This window comes from Mauremys reevesii, linkage group 1, assembly GCF_016161935.1.
Source record: "Mauremys reevesii isolate NIE-2019 linkage group 1, ASM1616193v1, whole genome shotgun sequence".
Taxonomy (NCBI): domain Eukaryota; kingdom Metazoa; phylum Chordata; order Testudines; family Geoemydidae; genus Mauremys; species Mauremys reevesii.
The window spans coordinates 142,098,587-142,119,219 of NC_052623.1; the positions used below are offsets into that span (position 1 = coordinate 142,098,587).

Consider the following 20,633-nt stretch of genomic DNA (forward strand, 5'->3'; position numbering starts at 1 on the left):
TATCCGTGACACCATGCTATGGTTAAACAAAAGCAGAATAATTTTCAATTCATAAAGAATCATGGCATGCAAATTGCATTGTGCTTAGGATCTGAATTAGCCCCCACAGAAGAAGCATTTCTAGACCATGTTCCAAATCATGTGTAACATACCACAAGGGAGAGCAGAATATAGATCTTTGAGCCTAATTCAGTCTTCAATTACTCCAAATTTATGCCAGTGTACTTCACTGAAGCCAGTCTGGATTTACACCAATGTACATGTAAGTCAGATCATGGCCTACACAGGAAAACCTGTGCAGGGGCCAAGAAACCTGCAGAGTTTCCTCTGAATTCCTTATTCAGAACAGGGAAGAGGGTTTGACACCCTTCTCTGGAGGCAGCAGGGGATTTGGCCTCCTGAAATCCTGGCAGACCTTTAGGATCTACCGAATGCAGTGTGCTCCCTCCTAGCCTCCTACAATTCTCTAGGCTGAAAGGGCTTCTTTTGGTGCAGCTGTTTCTGGAATCTCCCAGCATACCTTCCCACACTCTTTAAAGGTGGATTTTTGCAGCCAAGCTTTGCTCAGCTCAGGAGTTAATAAACCTGAGGCTGTTAATAAAGCCTCAGCTTGTAGTAAGTTCATGTAGAATCGGGGATGGTGTGTCCTACCACGCCCCCACTTGCCCCACATATGAATCTCTAACCCTATGAAGTACCTGATTCCCCACTCTCTGCCTGGGTTGGGGAAACCATGCACTGGTCCTCTCTAAGCAGTGCATGTATTTAGCTTACTGGATGTATTTAGTTTATAGACATTTCTATGAAGTTCCTCAGCATAGTCATTGAGTGTCTCACAATAACAAAATAGAATTGTTTTCTAGAATATTCCAGCACTGACTGATAGACACAGTGCTATATTCCTAAATGCAGTTAGCAGTCTGTGTCTCTAGCTGGGATCTTACATTGGAGGACCTAAGCTCCCTGTTATATTTTGTGTACTAGTGCTGCTCAGAGGTAAATTGTTGTTTCATAGTCACTGTGCAATGGCTGTTCTTGAAAGTGATCATGTGACTTCAGATTTGCAGCAGATAACTTCGGCACATCCTTTCTCTGTTTGAGATTCAGGGAGCATAATGACATATAGCTCCAGCAACAGCATCCACACAGTTTAGCTCTGTGTCTGCAGCCCTGTGATCCCACAATAAGCTGGAAGATGGAAAGCAGCTCTTTGGGTTATTGTATTCATTTTTGAAGCGGGGCTTAAAAGATTTCCTCACAGGAAGCTGTATAAGTGAAAGGAGGGCACCAGAACTGCAGTCTGTGAGCCTCAGAGCCCTAGAGAGAACCAGAGTACCTGTTCTTCAGATCTGCACCCCTGTCATGTTGTGTAGTTCCAAAAAGAGACTGCTTTTTTATTCTCCTAAAGACACTTTTGTGGAAGCCCTCTGCATTGCTGCAGCAGAAGAAAACAGGTAATTTCTTTGCAGGGGAGGGGTTAAGATCACTTTTAATTCACTTTTAAGAAAAGCAAATTAACTGCATCAGAGCTTTGTGCAGCGAATGACAGGATGTGTATGGTAATATAGATTATTTTGCTTACTGCTGTGATAAAAATCAGAATGGTTCACCTTAAAAAGTTTAACATTGATTGGACCAGCTATCCAAAAGTTCTGAGTAGATGAGAACAGAGTGCTTTGTGATCTGACGTTTTGGAACATATTACACTTAGTATTTTTGCTAACAAAAATACTATACTTTCCATGATCCATAGGAATTTGGAGTTGACTTTATTGGCTTTCAGATAGCTTACTACATTTGTTCCCTACTGATTCGTGGTGTGGTCTTTCAGAGGCATCACCCATAGCAATGCACAGAAATAGTTCAGTCAATTCAATATTGACCCTAGCTTCCTGTCCCTAAACATGCTCAAGAGATTAACTGTTTCTTACATGCAATACTTATTTTATTTATAATGTATTGAAACAAAGTATTTGATTTCTTCCATTCACATATATAGTCACTGCAAATCACTTAAATAGAGATGCTAATCATGCCTTGTGTAGTAGGCCTTATCAGATAAAGAATCAGTAGATAAAAAATGTATTGCTCTTCATAAGCTATTGTTTACATCCTCTTCTTCTTACCTTAAAAGTTATCATCTTTCTCAGGTACATCACTGTTGATTTTAAGGATGTAATCTTATGAGGCTCTGAGCACCTTCAACTTCCATTAAACCAAAGGGAATTTGAGTGTGTTTAACAACATGCAGCCATAAATGATTTATTGCAGGTTTTCTTCAATCTTGATTATAGATAGGGCCCTACCAAATTCAAGACCATGAAAAACGTGCCACGGACCGGGAAATCTGGTCTCCCCCTGTGAAATCTGTATGCCCTGACCCAAAAGGGAGTTTCAGGGGGGTTGCAAAGTTATTTTAGGGGGCGTCATGGTATTGCCACCCTTACTTCTGTGCTGCCTTCAGAGCTGGGCAGTCAGAGAGCAGCAGCTGTTGGCCGGACACCCAGCTCTGAAGGCAGCACTCTACCATACCACCCTTACTCCTGCGCTGCTGCCTTCAGAGCTGGGCATCCAAAGAGTGGCGGCAGCTGACTGAGGGCCCAGCTCTGCAGGCAGCGCTGCCTCCAGCAGCAACACAGAAATAAGAGTAGCAGTACCGCAACCCCCCCTACAATAACCTTGTGACCCCCCCCAAAAAATCCTTTTTGAGTCAGGACCCCTACAGTTACAACACCATGAAATTTCAGGTTTAAATAGCTGCAATCATGAAATTTACAATTTTGAAAATCCTATGACTGTGAAATTGATCAAAATGGACCAAGAATCGGGTAGGGCCCTAATTATAGCATTCTTCTCTTAAACTATGGCAATATGTTTAGGTTTCTCCAAGGGCAATAGCATCGATAGTGGACACATGAGAGGTTTCTCTTGTGAATATCCCATCACCCAATGCATTTTCTTAACTGTTTTTAAAAGTCCTGTTTGAAAAATGTTAAATGCTTTTTAAAATTACTTGTTCATAACAAGTGGGTTACATGCATAAAATGTGCAAGAGATGGGTCCTGGAGTCTGAAGTTTGGATCCAGATGCTCCTGAAATTCATAGTTGGTCTAATCCCAGGTTTTGGCACTGCATACTACTAGACAAATCTTAGCCACTGACTAGTATAGTGGATGCAAATGCTATACAAAACAATAAAAAGAGGTAACGTTTCAGAGCCAGAAGGCTTAATCGTAGTTACACAGAAAAAACTGAGTAAATTAACGCTGTGCAACACAAATGATTATAGTGATGATTTTCTTTCAGTGAACCACTAGGATTTCATTTTATTCCAATTCTAAAGAAAAATATAATAAAATTGCTCCTAATTTCACCACGTCTATCCCACCAGGCTCTGAGAAATATTACTTAGTAGTATAGTTTGATAAGAAACAATATGTCCATAAACAATATCATTCTACAAGGGTCTCAACAAGAGGTGTTGTACTGCACGGAAGTGGTCAAATGCCACAGTGATGGACGTGGTATAATTTCCTTGATAAACAGGTATTTTTCAGGGGTTAAGGTACAACAGTGATAGGGCCATATACTATAAGTACCTAGACAGATAACATCCTGAATCGCCATTGTCTTATTTAGCCTCTCTTAGAACAGATTTCAGGAAAGGTTTCCAGATGTTATAAATGTTATCCTATCAAGATCAAGCCTATCATTTATGTGTACATAATTCCATGGAAAAAACTTTAACTGAAGTAGTCTTCCACAAGCACTGGTGGAATGTTTAATAAATCAAAATATAAGCAGTGAGAGGTGCCAAAGCCAGACCTCTAATGAGAAATGTACACCCTCAGATGCTCCTAGAAAATCCATCTCCCCTCTCATAATTCATCAAACCACAAATACTTTTCTGACAAATGTTACTGAAGAACATCATAAATGCCTTGTAATAGAAATACAGATAGGAATGGGAGAGAGAGAATAGAGAACTTGCACAATGGGAAATGCCCACTGAAACAACCTGCAGGGGAAGTACAATGTAGCATAAATTCAGCTGCATCCCAGCAGGGATCCTTTCCTGAGAAAAAAGAATACAACTCTTCAATCTTCATTTATGAAAATGAGGAAGAAGCAGAAGGAACACACAGGGCAACAGTGATAGGCAGTGCTTAATTTGTAATGAAAGCTGCTCAGGCTCAAGCAATTAGTGCTGGGGCTGGAGCAATTTTTTTTTTTTATTTTCATAACTGACACATCAAGCCGGGGCTATGAACTGCCAAGCTCTGGCAAAAATTAAGCCCTGGTGATAGGGGAAGAATGAGAGGTAAGAGGCTAGTGGCTTTCATTTGTATGGCCATTGGATCCTCAGGCCTGCTCTGTCTTATATCTGACAGCCCACGGGCTCATCGGCTTATAGCATAACTAATATAGTGCCGCGAATATATGCTGTGTTTTACAAAACAGGTGCACTCCCTGCCCTAAAAGCCTCGCCATCTAATTTCATTAAAAGTCAAACATGAGTTTTCAAATGTGTCCACTAGTTTGGGTGCTTCAATTTTGGTGTATACGCTACAACAGAGTATGCCAGTTACCAGCCAGCCGCCACAAAGCAAATTGCATTTATTCTTAGGGTAAAACAATTACAGAGACAACATAAAAAACAATAACAGAACCGATTTGCATGTTGGATGCTTACTAGAGGCCACGCCAACTCCAGCGTAGGACTTCGGTAGGTGTCAGTCTTTCCACATCCCGACTGGACAGTCCAGCTGTTACACTCTAGGCCTGGGCTCTATAAAGAATCTCCAGGCTCTGGGAATAGGTAATCACCAGTCAGTGGCCCTTTCCTCAGGGCGAAGCTTGAAATGTCTGGGGTTCTGCATAACTGGGGCTGTGCACTTTGCATTAACTGCTCCCCAGAGATTGCAGTTCCTGCTTACCCTTATTGTCCCAAAAGTTGTTCTATCGTCTGCCTTATGGAAGCATGTTTTCTTTAAAAACAGCAGCTGAATGCTAACTACCCTGTGTCCTGCTTTTTCATATGATTTACTGGTATCCTAGAAACTTCTTTTGAAACACCAGGAAAGCCCTAGTTTTTCATTTCATCAGTCAAATTGTTAGGGGTTTATTTTTTGTTTTTTTGTTGTTTGTTTAAGACACATTGCTACACTGGGTAATATTTTCTCAGTATTTATCAGGAGTAAACAGTCCAGTGGGACTCCTTTTCTGTTCTAAATAGGTTGCTACTTCATCACCCTGGTATCTGAGCACCTACCAGCGGCCTGTAAAGTGTTGTGACTAAAGTGTCATATGTGGCTTGTTCTCTCTCATTTTTACCCCTGGGGGATAACTATATGTACAGTGTTGGTAAGATTTTGTGTTTTGGGTTGTTTTTTTAATATACACACTGCTCTGTGGTTATTAGAGAAGTCAGATCAAGTGCCAGGTGCACTTCCTCAGAGCAGAAGGTGGTAAGGTTTGTGATAATCCTTAGTTCCTAGGGGAGCTCGCTCCCAGACTGGTTTCAGACTGGTCTGAGAGAAAGCTGTCTCCTGCACAAACAAACTTTACCCTTATTGTAGAGTGTTCCATTCTGCCAGAGGGGGGGAGTTGTTGACCAGTCTTCATTTTGGAACATTAGGCGATCTTCCAGATACCCAGGCCATTGAGCACCTTGAAAATAAGGATCGAAACCTTGATCTTGACTTGGGAATCCACAGTAGAGAATGGAGCACAGATTAGATGTGCTCACGGTAGCCTTTGTTGCTGAGAAGTGCTGCAGTGTTCTGTATTCGCTGGGGCTTTGTAAGTGATGAAGGATTCATTCCCTGGAATATTGCACTGTGTAGTCTAGTCAAGAGGAGTGTACATGAGTTCACCGGGGCTCGATCCTCTCCGGGGCGGTGGGGAGCCACACCAGCTCACTACACACTGATGGTTCCGGGAGATTAGTCCAGCCAGGGAGGTCTCTCTTGGTAGCCTGTGCTGTAGCCGGCCGAAATGCGGTTAATCTGGCCCTGGCTCAGGTGGGGCAACAACCACTGCGTCAGGCAGCTCAGGCCCTCAGGCAGGGCTGAGCAGTAATAATAGTTTAAGCCTGGCCCTAGGTCAGGGCAGGGCAATAAACGCTGAGTCAAAGGTGCTCAGGCCCTCAGGCAGGGCTGAGCAGTGATAACAGGCTCTGGCCTCCTCAGGCCAGGGAGAGGGGGAGTCTGCCACCCCGGGCGCAGGGTAGGTGATTGGCTGTGCCAGTTGGACCCATAATGGCCTGTGAACATCCTAGGGAGGCAAATTAGGAGATGGTGTTCAGTGCAATGAACGCTGCGTGGAGCAAAGAGAGAAGCTGAATGAGTGCAGACATTAAAGCTGTTTTCCTCAAAGTGAATGTTAACATCACTTGTTCTGTGTTTCACGATAAGCTCATTCAGAACACTGGAGTTACTAGAAAAAACCCTACTCTTTGTGAAATATGCTCTATGTCACTGAAGTAGAAGCTGGGCAGTCACAAGACCGACGTAGATTTTTAAAGCATACTGTTGTCTTTTGTAGGAGTATTTCGGGACTACAAAAAATGTTGCAACAGCAGTGTCCTAGCTTATGGTCTTGCAAATACAGTAACTTTATAGACTGCACTAGTTGTTATAACATTTTTGCCTTTATCTGCCTCTTCATGCCTTTCATCTCGTTTATCATAACAGTAAAATAGAAGCAAAAGAGCACTAGTCAAGCATTTGTTCTATTATTTATGTAGTCACATTTAGGTTGACTGAAGAGAGTGCTTTGCTTTTTGTTTTGAAACCTTTTGAAAGGATATTAAATATAATGGGCACAATAATTTAGCCATGCAGTCTGTGCTACAGATTCATACATAACCATAGGAAAGAGAAGTAAAAGTATGATCAGATAAGGTGTTCAGGCTAAAACAAACCCCAACAATCGTAAAACTCTGTAGAATTGTGTAGTGCTCAAAAAATTTCACCAAATTTATTTTACAGTGAAATTCACTCATTTGAACTCATTGACTAGGAGACACGTTGCAAATTTGTGAATGATGTGAATTAGTGAGTGGATGAACAAACACGAAGAAAAACCCAGAAGACTGCATTGAACAAAGTACATTTTATATTTATTTGACAAAATTAGGTTAGTTTTGTTATCATGATTCATAGTAAATGTGCTGTAGTACATTTAGTAAAAATAAGTGAATTCTTCTTATGAGACACCTCACTACAGCATCGTACCTGCTACTAAAACTTTGCAAGGGGTCACCTTATATTGTGTTCAAGTGAATTTGAGATTTGATATTAACTAAGTGTACATTAAAGAGCTTTTTCTGTACTCAGAAGAACTGGTAAACAGCATTATGGTGTGATGAGACGTTAAGTGCAGTGTACTGGTAAATGGTAGGGTGAGTCATCTTAAAACGTATTTTGTTGGTTGAATAGTTGTAGTATCATTTCCATTTAATTTTAAATTCTTTAAGTTCTGATGCACTACTTTTCAAATCACATTAACAGAAGTAATTTCTCTATAGTTTCCTGTCACTGGTAATAAAGCTTTCAATAGCTCACTGGTACATATTGCTTTTCAGCCAGTATGTAGCATTTTATTCAGAAGAGGAAACTTTATTCATAGATGTTCATCTGACCCTAATGCAGGCAACAACAATAGGAGGCTAGTGCTGCTGAGTTCTGGAAAATAACCCTACACTGTTTGTTAGGTTCAGTTTCCACATCACATGACATGCAGTATTTCATAATGAGCTTTAATGATCTCTGCTGAGTTGCACGGTAGATTCCATGCTATTAACCACTTTCTTTTTTATTACCTCCTCTGCTCCTCTTCCTCATTAGAGCTGATCACAGGAGTGAATCAGCTTGGGGTGGTTCATTGCATCATAAGTGGAACATAAAGGAAATGCTTGTAACACAGTTGGATGAGGAAAACCCATTGCCTATGAAGAGAAATTAAATTGATGGACAGTCTGTACTAGAGCCATGGGATGTGGCACTTCTGTGACTGGGAGTCGGGCAAAAAAGTCAGAGAGAGGTAGGTGCTGCGCCTGTGTCATTTGTTAGCCTTGTTATCCTCTGTTAACAATGAAAGAGAATTAAAGGGTTGCACTTTCCCCCCTCCCCCAATCCTGTTGTCAAGTAGTAGTTTAGATTAAATTCTGTTTTAAATGCTCTCTTTTAGAGGATGTCTGACTTTTAAATATTGGTTAAGGCAGAATGACTCTCTTAGTTAAAAAGAAACTGAAATCAAACAGAGCTACCTCAGTGATGGTCAAATTCAATAATTGCACTACAGAATGATTAGTCTGAAAAACAGTGTTTTCTTTAATTTCTTGCTTAATGTCAGTTAGTCTGTTGGTTGATAAATTGCTTCGGTACTTGGGTAAAAATTCTGTTAAAAGTTAATGCCGGCATTTTCCTTGTTCAAAAGAAATGTCACACACTGCTATGTGCCAGTGGTGTTTGGCATAGAGCTAGAATGTGCCTAGCCTTTGCACAGGGCTCCTGGGGATGGCTCCATTTCCTCTTCACATGCCTTGCACTTGCATTATAATAGTGCTTAAAGACTCAATCAGGAAGCAAAGCTCCATGGTGCTTGGTGCTGTACATACACGTAGTAAGAAACAGTCCCTACCCTGAAGAGCTTGCAGTCTGCAAAACAGAATAAGCATTGGGGGGGGGTGTGTGTGTGGATTTTTCTGCTCATTTTACAGATGAGGAACTGGGTCACAGATTTGAAATGACATGCTCTCCCTCTTTTGCTCACCAGTTTAATACCCTGCACTGAATACTTGTAACACTCAGTGTCTGGTGCTGAATGGGATTAGCCCATTAGTAATAGGGTTACATTTTAACCAGAACTTAGAGTAACATTATCTTTAACCATTAGCTAGACAGTAAGCTCTCTGGGACAGGACTGCCTTTTGTATTTGTACAGTGCCTAAAGGGATCACGGTCCATGACTGGGGCTTTTAGGTGTTATGGTAATACACATAATTCTAACTACTTGATGCAGTCCCTTTAATGATCAGGGGTGGGGATGGGGAGAGGAGAAGGGGAAAAGCTATTGATTGTGGAGACATCCCTCAGCTAAGTATGTGGAAAAAGTCACTGCCCAACCAACATAGCTATGCCGGCAGAAGTTCTAGGCTATGGCTACGCTACAGAGCTTACATCAGCGCAGTGACATCGGAGCAGCTGTACCGCTGCTAGTGCAGATGGTCTAAGCTGATGGGAGACAGCTCTCCCTTCAACTTCATTTCTCCAGCCCCCACAAGTGGCGCTAGCTACGTCAGCAGGAGAAGGTCTCCTGCCAACAGAGCACTATCCACACCGGCGCTTAGGTCAGTGTAACTTACGTCACTCAGGGCGGCGGCTTATTCACACCCCTGAGCGACACAATTTATACCAACCTAAGCTGCAGTGTGTACATAGTCTTAGTGTAGATGCAGTTATTCCAGCAAATAAGTCATTTTGCTGGTCTATCTTATTTTGTTCAGGGAGCTGGTATAAACTATACTGGCAAAAGGACTCTTATGTGTCTCCACTAGTACTCCTGGGGGAATTCTGTGCTATTGCGCAGTGCAGATTTTTTCAGAAATTAATGTTTTTTGTGCAAAATTTCCTTTCTCCCACAAAAGTGGGCTGCAGTGGGTTGCCACTAGGGGCCGCTGGACCCTGCTGAACCCAACTCGCACATAGAAGACATTGCCAGGGAGGAGGGGAAGGAGGAGGAGGAGCTGGAGGGTTTCCAGCAGCTGCAGTTCCTCGCATGCCCCGAGGGAAGGAGAGTGCGGTGTGCCAGACATGGCAACCCCGTGGAAAAAATGCAGAATTTGGGCTTGGTTTTGGCTTAATTGGCTTGCGAGTTGCTTCTTGGCTAGTTTTTGACTTGTAGCTTATTGCTTCTTTTTTTGATTGGCTCCAGGCAAGCAGGGGCAAGGGGGGGCAAGAGGGAGAGAGAGTGTCAGGGGTGCACAGCGGGCCCACCGCAGTCCCAAACTGCACGCTGGTGGGGATCTAGGCACATAGCGTGTTGGGGTTCTCAGGGATTCGCTTGTTTTGGCCTTGTTTTGAAATAGGGTTGGCTTGATTTTTGGCTTATTGTGAAAGTTGGGAGCTTATTTACCGCGTGAAAGTTGGCAGCTGTGCAGTGCGTAGGAAACGCCACCATGCAAGCCTGGGACTGAGCATCAGGCTGTTCTCCCTCTGGATCTGTGGGCTCTGGGGAATAGAGGGCTCGGTGTCCAGGCTGGTGGTGGGGGCATGACTGGACTCTGGGGGAGAGGGGTGCGGGTATCTGGGCTGCAGGGGACCCCACAGCTGGGCTCTGGGGGGAGAGGGGTGTGGATATCTGGACGGGGTTCTGGAGAGGAGGGGGTGTGGAAACTGGACGCCTTTCTGTTTTCAGAGGAGCCGCACAGTAACTTTGTTTCATTGTATTTTTGTGGCTTTGTATTTTGGCAGCAATTAAAGCAGCTATCCTCATTCAGAGGTGGTATCGATGTTACATGGCCCGGCTGGAGATGAGGCGGCAGTACGCTCTTAGCATCTTTCAGTCAATTGAATATGCTGAAGAACAAGCTCAGCTACAGGTCTGTACTCCTGAGTTGTTATGGTGAAACGTGAAGGCCACACTGTCCAGAAATGTATCCCTAAGCTGCACAAACCAAATGGATAACTAGAGGTTTGGGTTGCAACTTCCGAGTTGCGTGCCCACCTGAATTTTGTGTGTGCCCAATTTCCTGATTTACTTAAAAATAGGAATGTGGAAATGGCCATACCAGACTGGATCACTGTTCCATCCAGTGCAGTAACCTGTGTCTGACAGAGGCCAGTATCAGAAGCTTCAAAAGAAGGTGCATGACCCCTGTAATTAAAATTATGGAATAACATGCTTATAGGGGAAGTTTTTTCCTAACCCTCCACGAGTTAGAGGTTACTTTATGCCCTGAAGCAGGAGGGATTATATTACTTGTATGTTTACAAAACACCTAATCCCGTGGATGTTTTGGATGCTTACCAAAAAGTTCAGTTTATTTAGCTTTTTGCCTGTAATCCGTTTGTTAACTGAGGAAGGAGGATGGTTTTGTAATTAAGGCTCTGGACTGTGACTAAGGAAATCTGGATTTTGTTCCTGGCTCTGCCACAGGTTTCCTGTGTGATCTTGGGCAAGTCAAAAATTAAAATAGCAGTAAACGAATGTAAAATATTTCCTTTCTCACACTCTAGTTTGTCAGTGCTTCAGGGCAGATACTGTCTCTCACTATTTGTACAGCATCTAGCCCAATAGGGCTACTGTAATACAAACAAATAATCATCCTCATCAGCATTTTAAAGAGAGTGGTGGCAGTTGTGGATTATCCAATGAGCCCATGGGGCCTGTAACCGGGGCCCTGTACCTGGGGGACCCTGGAAAAATGGGCATCCCAGCAGAAATCCACCATGGGGCAGCAGAAACCCAGAGCCCTAGCAGAAACCGTGGGGCGGGCAGGGGAAGGCCCAGCTGAAGCCCTGGGACTGGAGTAGCTCTCTCTCCCTGCCATCACCTCAGGGACTGGAGTAGCTCTCACTCCCCGCTGCAGGGCTGAGGTAGGGGGGACAGAGCTTCTCCAGTCTTGGGGCCACATTGGTGTGGTGGTGGCAGAAAAGAGCGAACAGGAGGAGGGGTCACAGAGGTGAGTGGAATGGGGGTGGGGCTGCAGGCAGAAAGGGTGGGGCGGGGCCACCGTTCCATCGCTGTGGCCTCCCCACTTGCTCTGGCCAGCCCCCAGGAGACCTTAATCCGCCTCTGGTGTGTTCACTGGCCTGACAGCAAGAACAAGGTGGAAAATTCTTTGCCACACATTTTTCTACATTTCTCACACTTTTTTCTTTAAAAATACAGTTTAATTTTTTGGCAAGCATTTTACATTTTTTAATAGTGTGTGTTTTTAAATGAATTCTTACAAAACATTATAAATGACTACAGTCAATATTATATTTCAACAGGCAGTGCTGGATTTCAAAATTTGGTCCCTTTTTGTCAGTGGTGCAAGTGGAATCCATCTCTTACCGGTATGGGGGGCATGTGACCTGCTCACATGACCCTCCACGTGACTCCTCCCTGCCCCCAGTCCAGGGCCCCCATGCTCTCCCCGTCCCCTCCCCATGATCCACCCCCCTTACCTGGGGAGGTGGGGGTTCTGTCCTCCTCCTGTTGCACCTTCGGAACCGCAGAATGTGGGGCCACTGCCTTATGCTCGCAGCTCCTCCGGGACCTGGGAACCGCAGCGGGGAAAAGAGCAGAACATGGGGCCACCGGATGGCCCTACGCCTGCAGCTCCTCCAGCGCGGCTCTACCGCTCCCATCCCTGCCCCCAGCCCTGCCCTCTGTCGGGGTTGCTGTAAAGATGGAGAAGACCGTGCATGAAAGGGCTGGGGACAGTACAGCTGCGTTGGAGGAACTGCTAGTGTGGGGTTGCCCAGCGGCCACACGTTCTGCTGCTCCTTTCCGGTATGCCGTACCAGCTATAGATATTTTGCTATAGATATTTTGCTAGTATGGCATAACGGACTGTACCGCACTACTTGCGCTGCTGCTTTTTGTTATTGTTTTACATGGTTTAATAAAGCTCAGTTAATGTTCGTTCTATTCTGAAAATGAACAGTATCAACTAGCTTTAAAGGAGTTTTTTGAATTCAATTAGTGATGTTTATGAATCAGCGTGAGCCCACTAGCCTGCAATAAGGAGGAGGGAGAAAGTTGCAACTCCTACAAGAGGACAAGGTTGCATTGTTATCATAAATGAGTGATACAGATCCAAGGTGCCTCTGTATCTTTCCAGCTGAATGTCCCAATTAGAGGGAAAAGAGTAAAGAAAAATGAGAGACCATTAATGTTTGTGTGATCTCCTGAATTGAATTGATCAGTGGATTTTTTTTTTCTTTTTCAGCTGTCCAGTTTTTTTACTTTCATGCTGGATCACTTTACTCATCTCAACGAGACTGATACAGGTAAGGATAAAAAAAAAAGTTTAATATGGAAATTCCAGTTTAAAACCAGACATTAGCCAGTGAGTTGTCTGTGTGATGCCTAGCTACATGCACATGACTGAAGCTTAGCTTGGAGCTTCCCATACACTGTAGTGAAAACTTGATCCTATAGATGCTGATTCTGTTAAATATATATACAGTAGATTGAACTGTGTGAGATTCCTGTCAAACATGTAAGTAGACCCCAAAATGTATACAGTGTTTTATGCTACATTGTCTCTTTGAAGAGCTAGTAAATTGTTCTTGTGTTCTTACTGCTTGCCACCCTCCCACCCCCAATCTCTAGAATTATGTATTTTTCTAATTTGTAATGGAAAAGTCTCAAAAAGAAATATGCATTGACCAATACTGAGCAGATGTAACAAAGCACAGAGGTGTTCTCTATGGCATCATCTGAAAAAGGCAAATATGGAGCACTTTTAGTGTAATTTATTCTGGACTTTTACTGCAGAGCATTTTATGTTGGGCCAGTAGGAAGTTGTCTGCTTACATGAGTTTTTCCACGTTTTTTAGCTAACCAGAGCTGCAATGCAAAATCCAGTCCTTGTGGATATGACATGGATTTTTGACACTCCAGGGGGAATGCTTTGGTTTAATAAAACAATGACTGGATTATGTTTAGTCATAAATTTTAAAAATTTGGGACAGATGCTTATAGATAAAATTATCTTCTTAAAAATAGTTGTAATCACTGAACTCAGCTGGAACAGTCTTGCCAGGGGTACCTTGGATCCCTTTGCCATCCTACTTTTCTGATCCCTGTAGGAATGAGATATTCTGAAATTAAGGGGAGCAGCCAACGAAGGAAGAAGTTGTAGAAGCCAGAGAAGATTCAGGAGGAAAGACCACAACAGGAACATACTGTAATTTCACTTTAGTAGAATCATGGAATTGGAAGGGACCTCAAGAGGTCATCTAGTCCAGTCCTCTGCACTCATGGCAGGACTAAGTATTATCTAGATCATCCCTGACAGATGGTTGGGTTAACCTGCTCTTAAAGATCTCCAGTGATGGAGATCCCATAACCTCGCTAAGCAATTTATTCCAGTGCTTAACAACCCTGACAGGAAGTTTTTCCTAATGTCCAGCCTAAACTGTTCTTTCTGCAATTCCAGTCCATTGCTTCTGGTCCTATCCTCAGAGGTTCAGGAAAATGATTGTTCACCCTCCTCTTTGTAACAACCTTTTATGTACTTGAAAACTATTATCATGCCCACTCTGTCTTCTCTTCTCCAGACTAAACAAACCCATTTTTTTCCCATCTTCCCTCATAGGCAGGGGCGGCTCTAAGAATTTGGCCGCCCCAAGCAGTCATGCCTGCGGGAGGTGCACCGGAGCCACGGGACCAGCGGACCTCCCGCAGGCATGACTGTGGAGGGTCCGCTGGTCCCGCGGCTCCAGTGCACCTCCCGCAGCTGTGGAGGGTTCGCTGGTTCCGCGGCTCCGGTGGAGCATCCGCAGGCATGACTGCAGAAGGTCCGCCGGACCCGCCTGCCGCCCTGCAGGCAAAATGCCGCCCAAGCGCGCGCTTGGCGCGCTGGGGTCTGGAGCCGGCCCTGCTCATAGGTCATGTTTTCTAGAGTTTTAATCATTTTTTATGCTCTTCTCGGGACTTTCTCCAGTTTGTACACATCTTTCCTGAAATGTGGCATCCAGAACTGAACATAATACTCCAGTTGAGACCTAATCAGAGCAGAGTAGAGCAGGAGAATTAGTTCTTGTGCCTTGCTTACAACACTCCTGCTAATACATCCCTCCTGAATGATGTTTGCTTTTTTTGCAATAGTGTTACACTGTTGACTCATATTTAGCTTGTGATCCACTATGACCCCCCAGATCTCTTTCTGCAGTACTCCTTCCTAGGCAGTCATTTCCCATTTTGTATGTGTGCAACTGATTGTTCCTTCCTAAGTGGAGTATTCTGCATTTGTCCTTATTGAATTTCATCCTATATGACTGAAGTGAATAGTGCACAGGATTCCAGGAATACCAAAACCATTCAGAATGTGAACAATTAAAATGATCAAATTAAGATTTATATTAGGCTATGTTACAATGTTTTGCAACCAGCTCTAATAAGGCAACGAAAGACTAGCCTTTGATCTTTAAAGTGTTTTGAGATCCTTGGATAAAAGTAGCCTTTGAAATGCAAGTTCCACACAGAGCTACAGCTTGAAACTGACTTCTGTTAAACAGCAATTTGTTTAGAAGGTCTGAAGAGATATAAGCAAATCTGAACCTAGCTGTGTTAAGAAGGACACAGTCCTTACCTTATTGAGTCATAAAAGAATATGAAATGTCACTTCTCTTTCATCTGGGCCAGCCATTGATTACTTAATTTAAAATGCATACAAGGCACTTTGTTAGCAGAATAAAACCATCAAAAACCATAAGTGGTTCAGTGTTCTAATGGCAACAATTAGAAACCACAGTTCTTCTCTCTTAAACTGTCCAGAGTGCCTAATGTACAGTGCACTCTTCTTGAAGGAGAAAGTACATCTGTGCTCCAGGGCCAAGACAGAGAATAAGGTAGTCCTGCAATTAATTTTTCTACACAGTGCACTATGACAGATAAGTGCGGTCTGCAAATGATCGCTTTTCTTGTGGGGTTTTATAGGAGTAAAGTGGTTAACTCAAAGAAAATCTAATGAAGTTCATATCATCTACCTGGTTGTCTGCGCTAATGGTGTATTTCACTTCACCTTCTGAACCCAACTGAATCCAAAGTTTTTAGGATGATGGGTTAGCTTGGCTATTCAGTTGCTTGTAAATCATGTCTGAGATGTCTCCCCTAACCAGCCTAGATAAATCTATGTATATTGACCTTTCTTAGGTAAAGGTCTGATAAACACTTTAACCACATAGGGTGAAGTCATGGCTCATCTCTTGTGCCCACACAGAAGAGTAAGGGGTGTAAATTGCCCCTTATTTTCCCTGTGTGGTCTACCTGCATTAAGAGCAAATATTAGTTATAGTTAAAGACTGCCTTGGGAGGTTGTGGAAGCTTCTTCACTGGAGGTTCTCAAAAGGAGGCTGGATAGCCATGTGTCTTGGATGGTTTAGATGCAACAAATCTTGCATGTTGGCAGGGGGTTAGACTAGATGACCCTTGCAGTCCCTTCTAACCCTACGGTTCTGTGATTCTTGGTCAAAAAACAAAAAGCTTTCATGATAAAGCTCAATTTTCACTGTCATATAGTTTTGAGAAAGTTGTATCTTTGGGGTTAAATGTTTGAGACTTGGTGTCTGCCCAAAGATAACTCTCTTTCTTGTTGTTTTTTTGAGTGTAAAAAAGTCTACCACTCTTACAATAGAAGAGGCTAAAAAATACAAGCTTCCCATCAAAAAAATCTTTTCGGGCCTACAGCTGAAAAAAATGAGGATTGAAAGTTTCAAGAATGGCATGGAAATAGTTCTCATTGAGAGGCAGCACAAGGCCTTGCACCAAAGGGAATTGGTTTAACTATATGCATGTTATAAGTGCTTGCATACTGAAAATGTGCAGTAGAGTGTTGGTTTGGTTTTTTAAAATACTAAGCTTGTCAAGTATCAGAGGGGTAGCCGTGTTAGTCTGGATCTGTAAAAGCAGCAAAGAATCCTGTGGCACCTTATAGACTAACAGACGTTTTGCAGCATGAGCTTTCGGGGTGAATACCCACTTCATCGGATGCAAGACTAACGTCTGTTAGGCTATAAGGTGCCACAGGATTCTTTGCTGCTTAAGCTTGTCAAATCAACATTTAGGCCTGGGCTGTACTAAAAAGTTAGGTCGACCCAGCTCCATCGCTCGGGGGTGTGAAAAATCCATACCCCGAACAGCGTAATTAGGGCAACCTACGCCTCGGTGTAGACAGTGCTAGGTTGACAGAAGAATTCTTCTTTCAACCTAGCTACCACCAAGGATTCTCCCATCAGTGTAGGTGGTGTCTACACTGAAGCACTACAGCAGTGCAGCTGCAATGCTGCAGCTGTGCTGCTTTAGCATTTGAAGCGTAGACAAGCCCTTAGGCCCTGATTCAGCAAAGCATTTAGGCATGTGCCTAGCTTAAAGCATAGACCTAAGTCCATCTCTATTTAACAAAGCGTTTAAGAACCTGACTTTACTGGGACTTAAGCAGGTATTTAAAATGCTTTTCTGAACAGGGCTATTCTTAAGCAGGTGCTTAAGTTCTTGCTGATTCAAGGCCTTACAGAACTGACCGACTGTGAATGTGAACATAGTCAACAAAAGAAGCTGCAAATCAGCCTGGACAATTGTCCAAATGTTTTAGGAAGCCCAGGATCTGGTAAAAAGAATTCTGCTGCTGCTTTCCGCAACACATGGTCCTTTAACTTAGAGTAATAGAAACAGGGCTAAAAAGTCCCGAGTAGAGCTAAGCAAAACATTTTAGATGATCTTTGCATTTTTCGGGGCTCCAACACTATTTGCAGTTTAAGTCAATTTGACAAATAATTTCCGTAAAAAAAAAAATTACATAAAATATTTTTGTTTCTGCCACGTTGAAACACTTTGTTTCAACTTTTTATATTGAAACAGCGCTCTGTTCTGAAATTTGACCAGGAAAAAAAACTAGAATGAAAAACATCTGAAAAAGACTGAATCAAAATGAAAAAATAAAAAAAAAAGTCTATTTAAGTTGACCAAACCATATCGATCTGAAGTGAAAAACTGGAAAAAAAAAATTAGTTTGGGGCCAATCCGAAACATTTCTGTCAACTCACACAGTTTTGTCAAGTTTTTCAATTTGACAATTTTTCTTTAAAATCTTTTTATTTGAATCTAACTAATGTTTCTGATGGATTTTTCTGGTCGAACCTTGAACTGAAACATGGCTTATTCACTCCACTCTAGCCAAGTTCCTCCCCAAGAACTTTGGTCTTGGACCCTTGTGCGAGCCTCAGTAAAAGCAGAGATTGCCTGTCCTGTTCAATAGTTCTATGTGCAGGAAAGAAGAGAGGGATGAGGATCTTTGAAGGTCTTATAGACCCCGATATAACACGAATTCAGATATAACGCCCTAAAGCAGTGTTCTAGGGGGGCGGGACTTTGCACTCTGGCGGATCAAAGCAAGTTCGATATAATGTGATTTCACCTATAATGCAGTAAGATTTTTTTTGGCTCTCGACACAGCGTTATATTGGAGTAGAGGTGTACTATAATTAAGCCCCTAAGAAATCTTCCTGGCTCATCACAGTGTAAGTTTACGTTCCTTTTTTTTTTAATGTTTTAAAAAAACTGTGATCACTTTCCACTTAATGCAATTGTCCTTTTGATTTGTTTTGCCCACAGCTATTTCTCATCTCCTCCTCCTCTTCCTGATGTCAGTGTAGTTTCAGCATCATGAGCAAGATGCTTCATAACTGTGTAAATTGTTCACTTAGCAGTCTTGTTATTCTGGTGGTGTTTGGAGGTGATTTTCAAAGAGTTCTGTGGGAGGGAGCTGTAAAAGCCCTTTCAGCAGTATTAAAAAAAAAAAAGGGTGGGGGTTGTGAATGTACCTGCCCAGCGTTTCAATCCACCCCCAGGATCTCTACCAGGAGAAAAGAAAATTAATTTTAATCACTTGGCATAGCACATATTCTTGGTAATTTCCATCATTTAAATAAAAAGTAACAGACTGTACTGTATGGGAACACACAAAACGTAGATTGCCTTTGTGTTTTCTCTTAATCTTTTGGTCACATGCAGTGAGGAACTGATTTATTTGGTACAGTATATGAAGAGCTATTCTTTATTTCATGTCACCTTGAAAGAGAGTCCTCCCTACTAGTTGAGAACACAGGATACTATACAATTATTAATCCACGGCTATTCGTGTATCTTTCAGTGTTGCAAATCCCTGCATGCTGGCTTGGGGTGGGGCTCTGATTTACGTAATTAAGAATGCTTATTTCTCAGTATAAACTCAGTAATTCTGCAAATCTCCCTACTCTAGCTCCTATAAATTCCTGCTCTGATTGGCTGCTGTTCTTAGAATTCCTCGTCCATATGCCCACAGCAAACATAGATACCTTGATTTCTGACATAATTCCTTGCCTGTCACCCCATGCAATCCCCAGTGAATCAATAAAAAATAATTTTAAAATGGAATTGCTCTAAAGTGGGGGTAGGGGCTGGGGTAAGCCAGCCCTTTAGAAGGAGCTGAAGGAGACATTGCAAAGCCTGAGATTAAGCATGGAGTCAGAGTGGGCATAGTGGTAAGAAGATGGAATGACTAAGTTTGTCAGAGCCCTGGATGGGGAGCTGTGAGGACAGGAGCCAATCAGAGCATAGAAGCGAGAGACTGGAGAACCTATTTCAGTGTCATATCTTCAAGATACTTCCTGCTAACTTGATAGTAACTATAGCCTGAGCTATTCTCCTCGGGCTTGTCCGTGAGAACTGGTGTGCACACTGGTTGGGATGTTCAGGTCACTGTGCTTTTCATGGCAAAATTGATTCCATGTAGGTAGGCGCCTAGAGTCTGTTTAACCTAGATCTGGTTATTATCCTGTAAAGAGGAAGGCACTCGTAAGGTATTGACTAGTCAGTCAGTTATGGATCATTCTGCAAGATGGTGACGTGCACTCAGCTCCCAGGGCAGTCAGTGGAATTTGGGAGTGGCTCAGCACCTTGTAGGCTAAAGCCCTTAGCATTGCTGCTTGATGCTTTGCTCCAGTTAGATTGACGCAGACGCAGGGTTTGAATGGGGTAAGCATTGAAGAAGGAAACTGTTCCTTTCTGTTCCTTCAGATAACACTTCTTATTTTGAACTTTCTTCAGTTGCTGGCCGAGTTGAACTTCTATCTATATGATGGCATTGTATTCATTATGAATGATATAAAATATGTATGTGAATGCAAGAAGGATTCAGCTGTTGCGAGTTTTATTTTGCATCCAGTTCTTCGGCTATGATGATAAAAAATAAATAAACCCTTTTTTATGAATTTCAGATCAAGTCTAATGAGGGTTATGAAAAAAATTAAGCTCAACTACAAGAAAACAAAAGCTGTTTAAAAATGGGAACCTCACAAAAGCAACACCGTAGGTTGACCTGAGCAACCACTAGAATGTTTTTAATATGGATCCTGCTGCTAGCTGGTTCTCAGTCTGCCCAAGGAATGAGGCAGACCAATGATGTGCAAAAGCAAACACTTCAGTGCCCTACATACTCATGTATAGACGAGTGTCTATAAAAAGAACCCTGAATTGAAGCAATTAGAAATATTTCCACCTTCTCCACACTCCACGAAGAATAGGAGAACAGACTATGGGCTTGGCTACACTTACAAGTTGCAGCGCTGGGAGTTACAGCGCTGCTCATGCAGCTGTGTAAGGGCCAGCGCTGGAGTGTGGCCACACTGACAGCTACCAGCGCTGCAGTGTGGCCACACTTTCCAGCGCTGTATTGAGAGGTGCATTGTGGGCAGCTATCCCACAGAACACCGGCGCTGAGTATTGTGGGAAGGCACATCCCAGCATTCATTCCGGCAGCGTTTGGCGCCATTGTGAGTGTCTTTCTGTTACTCTCTGTGAATCGCGATTTCTGTGGCAAATGGAGCCCGATCTGCTGAGGACTCTGCTGATGAGTGTCACCAGCACAACAC

At 42.9% G+C, this 20,633-nt stretch overlaps 1 protein-coding gene across 9 annotated transcripts in view; it reads left to right on the top strand.

Moving 5' to 3' along the window:
- The window catches only part of PPEF1 (protein phosphatase with EF-hand domain 1), a 65,367-nt gene that overhangs the window by 11,624 nt on the left and 33,110 nt on the right, over window positions 1-20,633 (top strand). For 4 of the 9 annotated variants that reach the window (XM_039519249.1, XM_039519250.1, XM_039519248.1 and 1 more), the window contains 4 exons: window positions 6,993-7,110; window positions 7,851-8,046; window positions 10,479-10,606; window positions 12,947-13,007. In XM_039519249.1, coding sequence (XP_039375183.1) covers window positions 7,995-8,046; window positions 10,479-10,606; window positions 12,947-13,007 — 241 coding nt within the window. In that variant the 5' untranslated portion in view covers window positions 6,993-7,110; window positions 7,851-7,994. Of the gene's footprint in view, window positions 1-1,111; window positions 1,455-6,992; window positions 7,141-7,850; window positions 8,047-10,478; window positions 10,607-12,946; window positions 13,008-20,633 lie in introns of those variants that run through there. The other 5 variants (XM_039519275.1, XM_039519260.1, XM_039519267.1 and 2 more) reach the window with 4 other exon arrangements.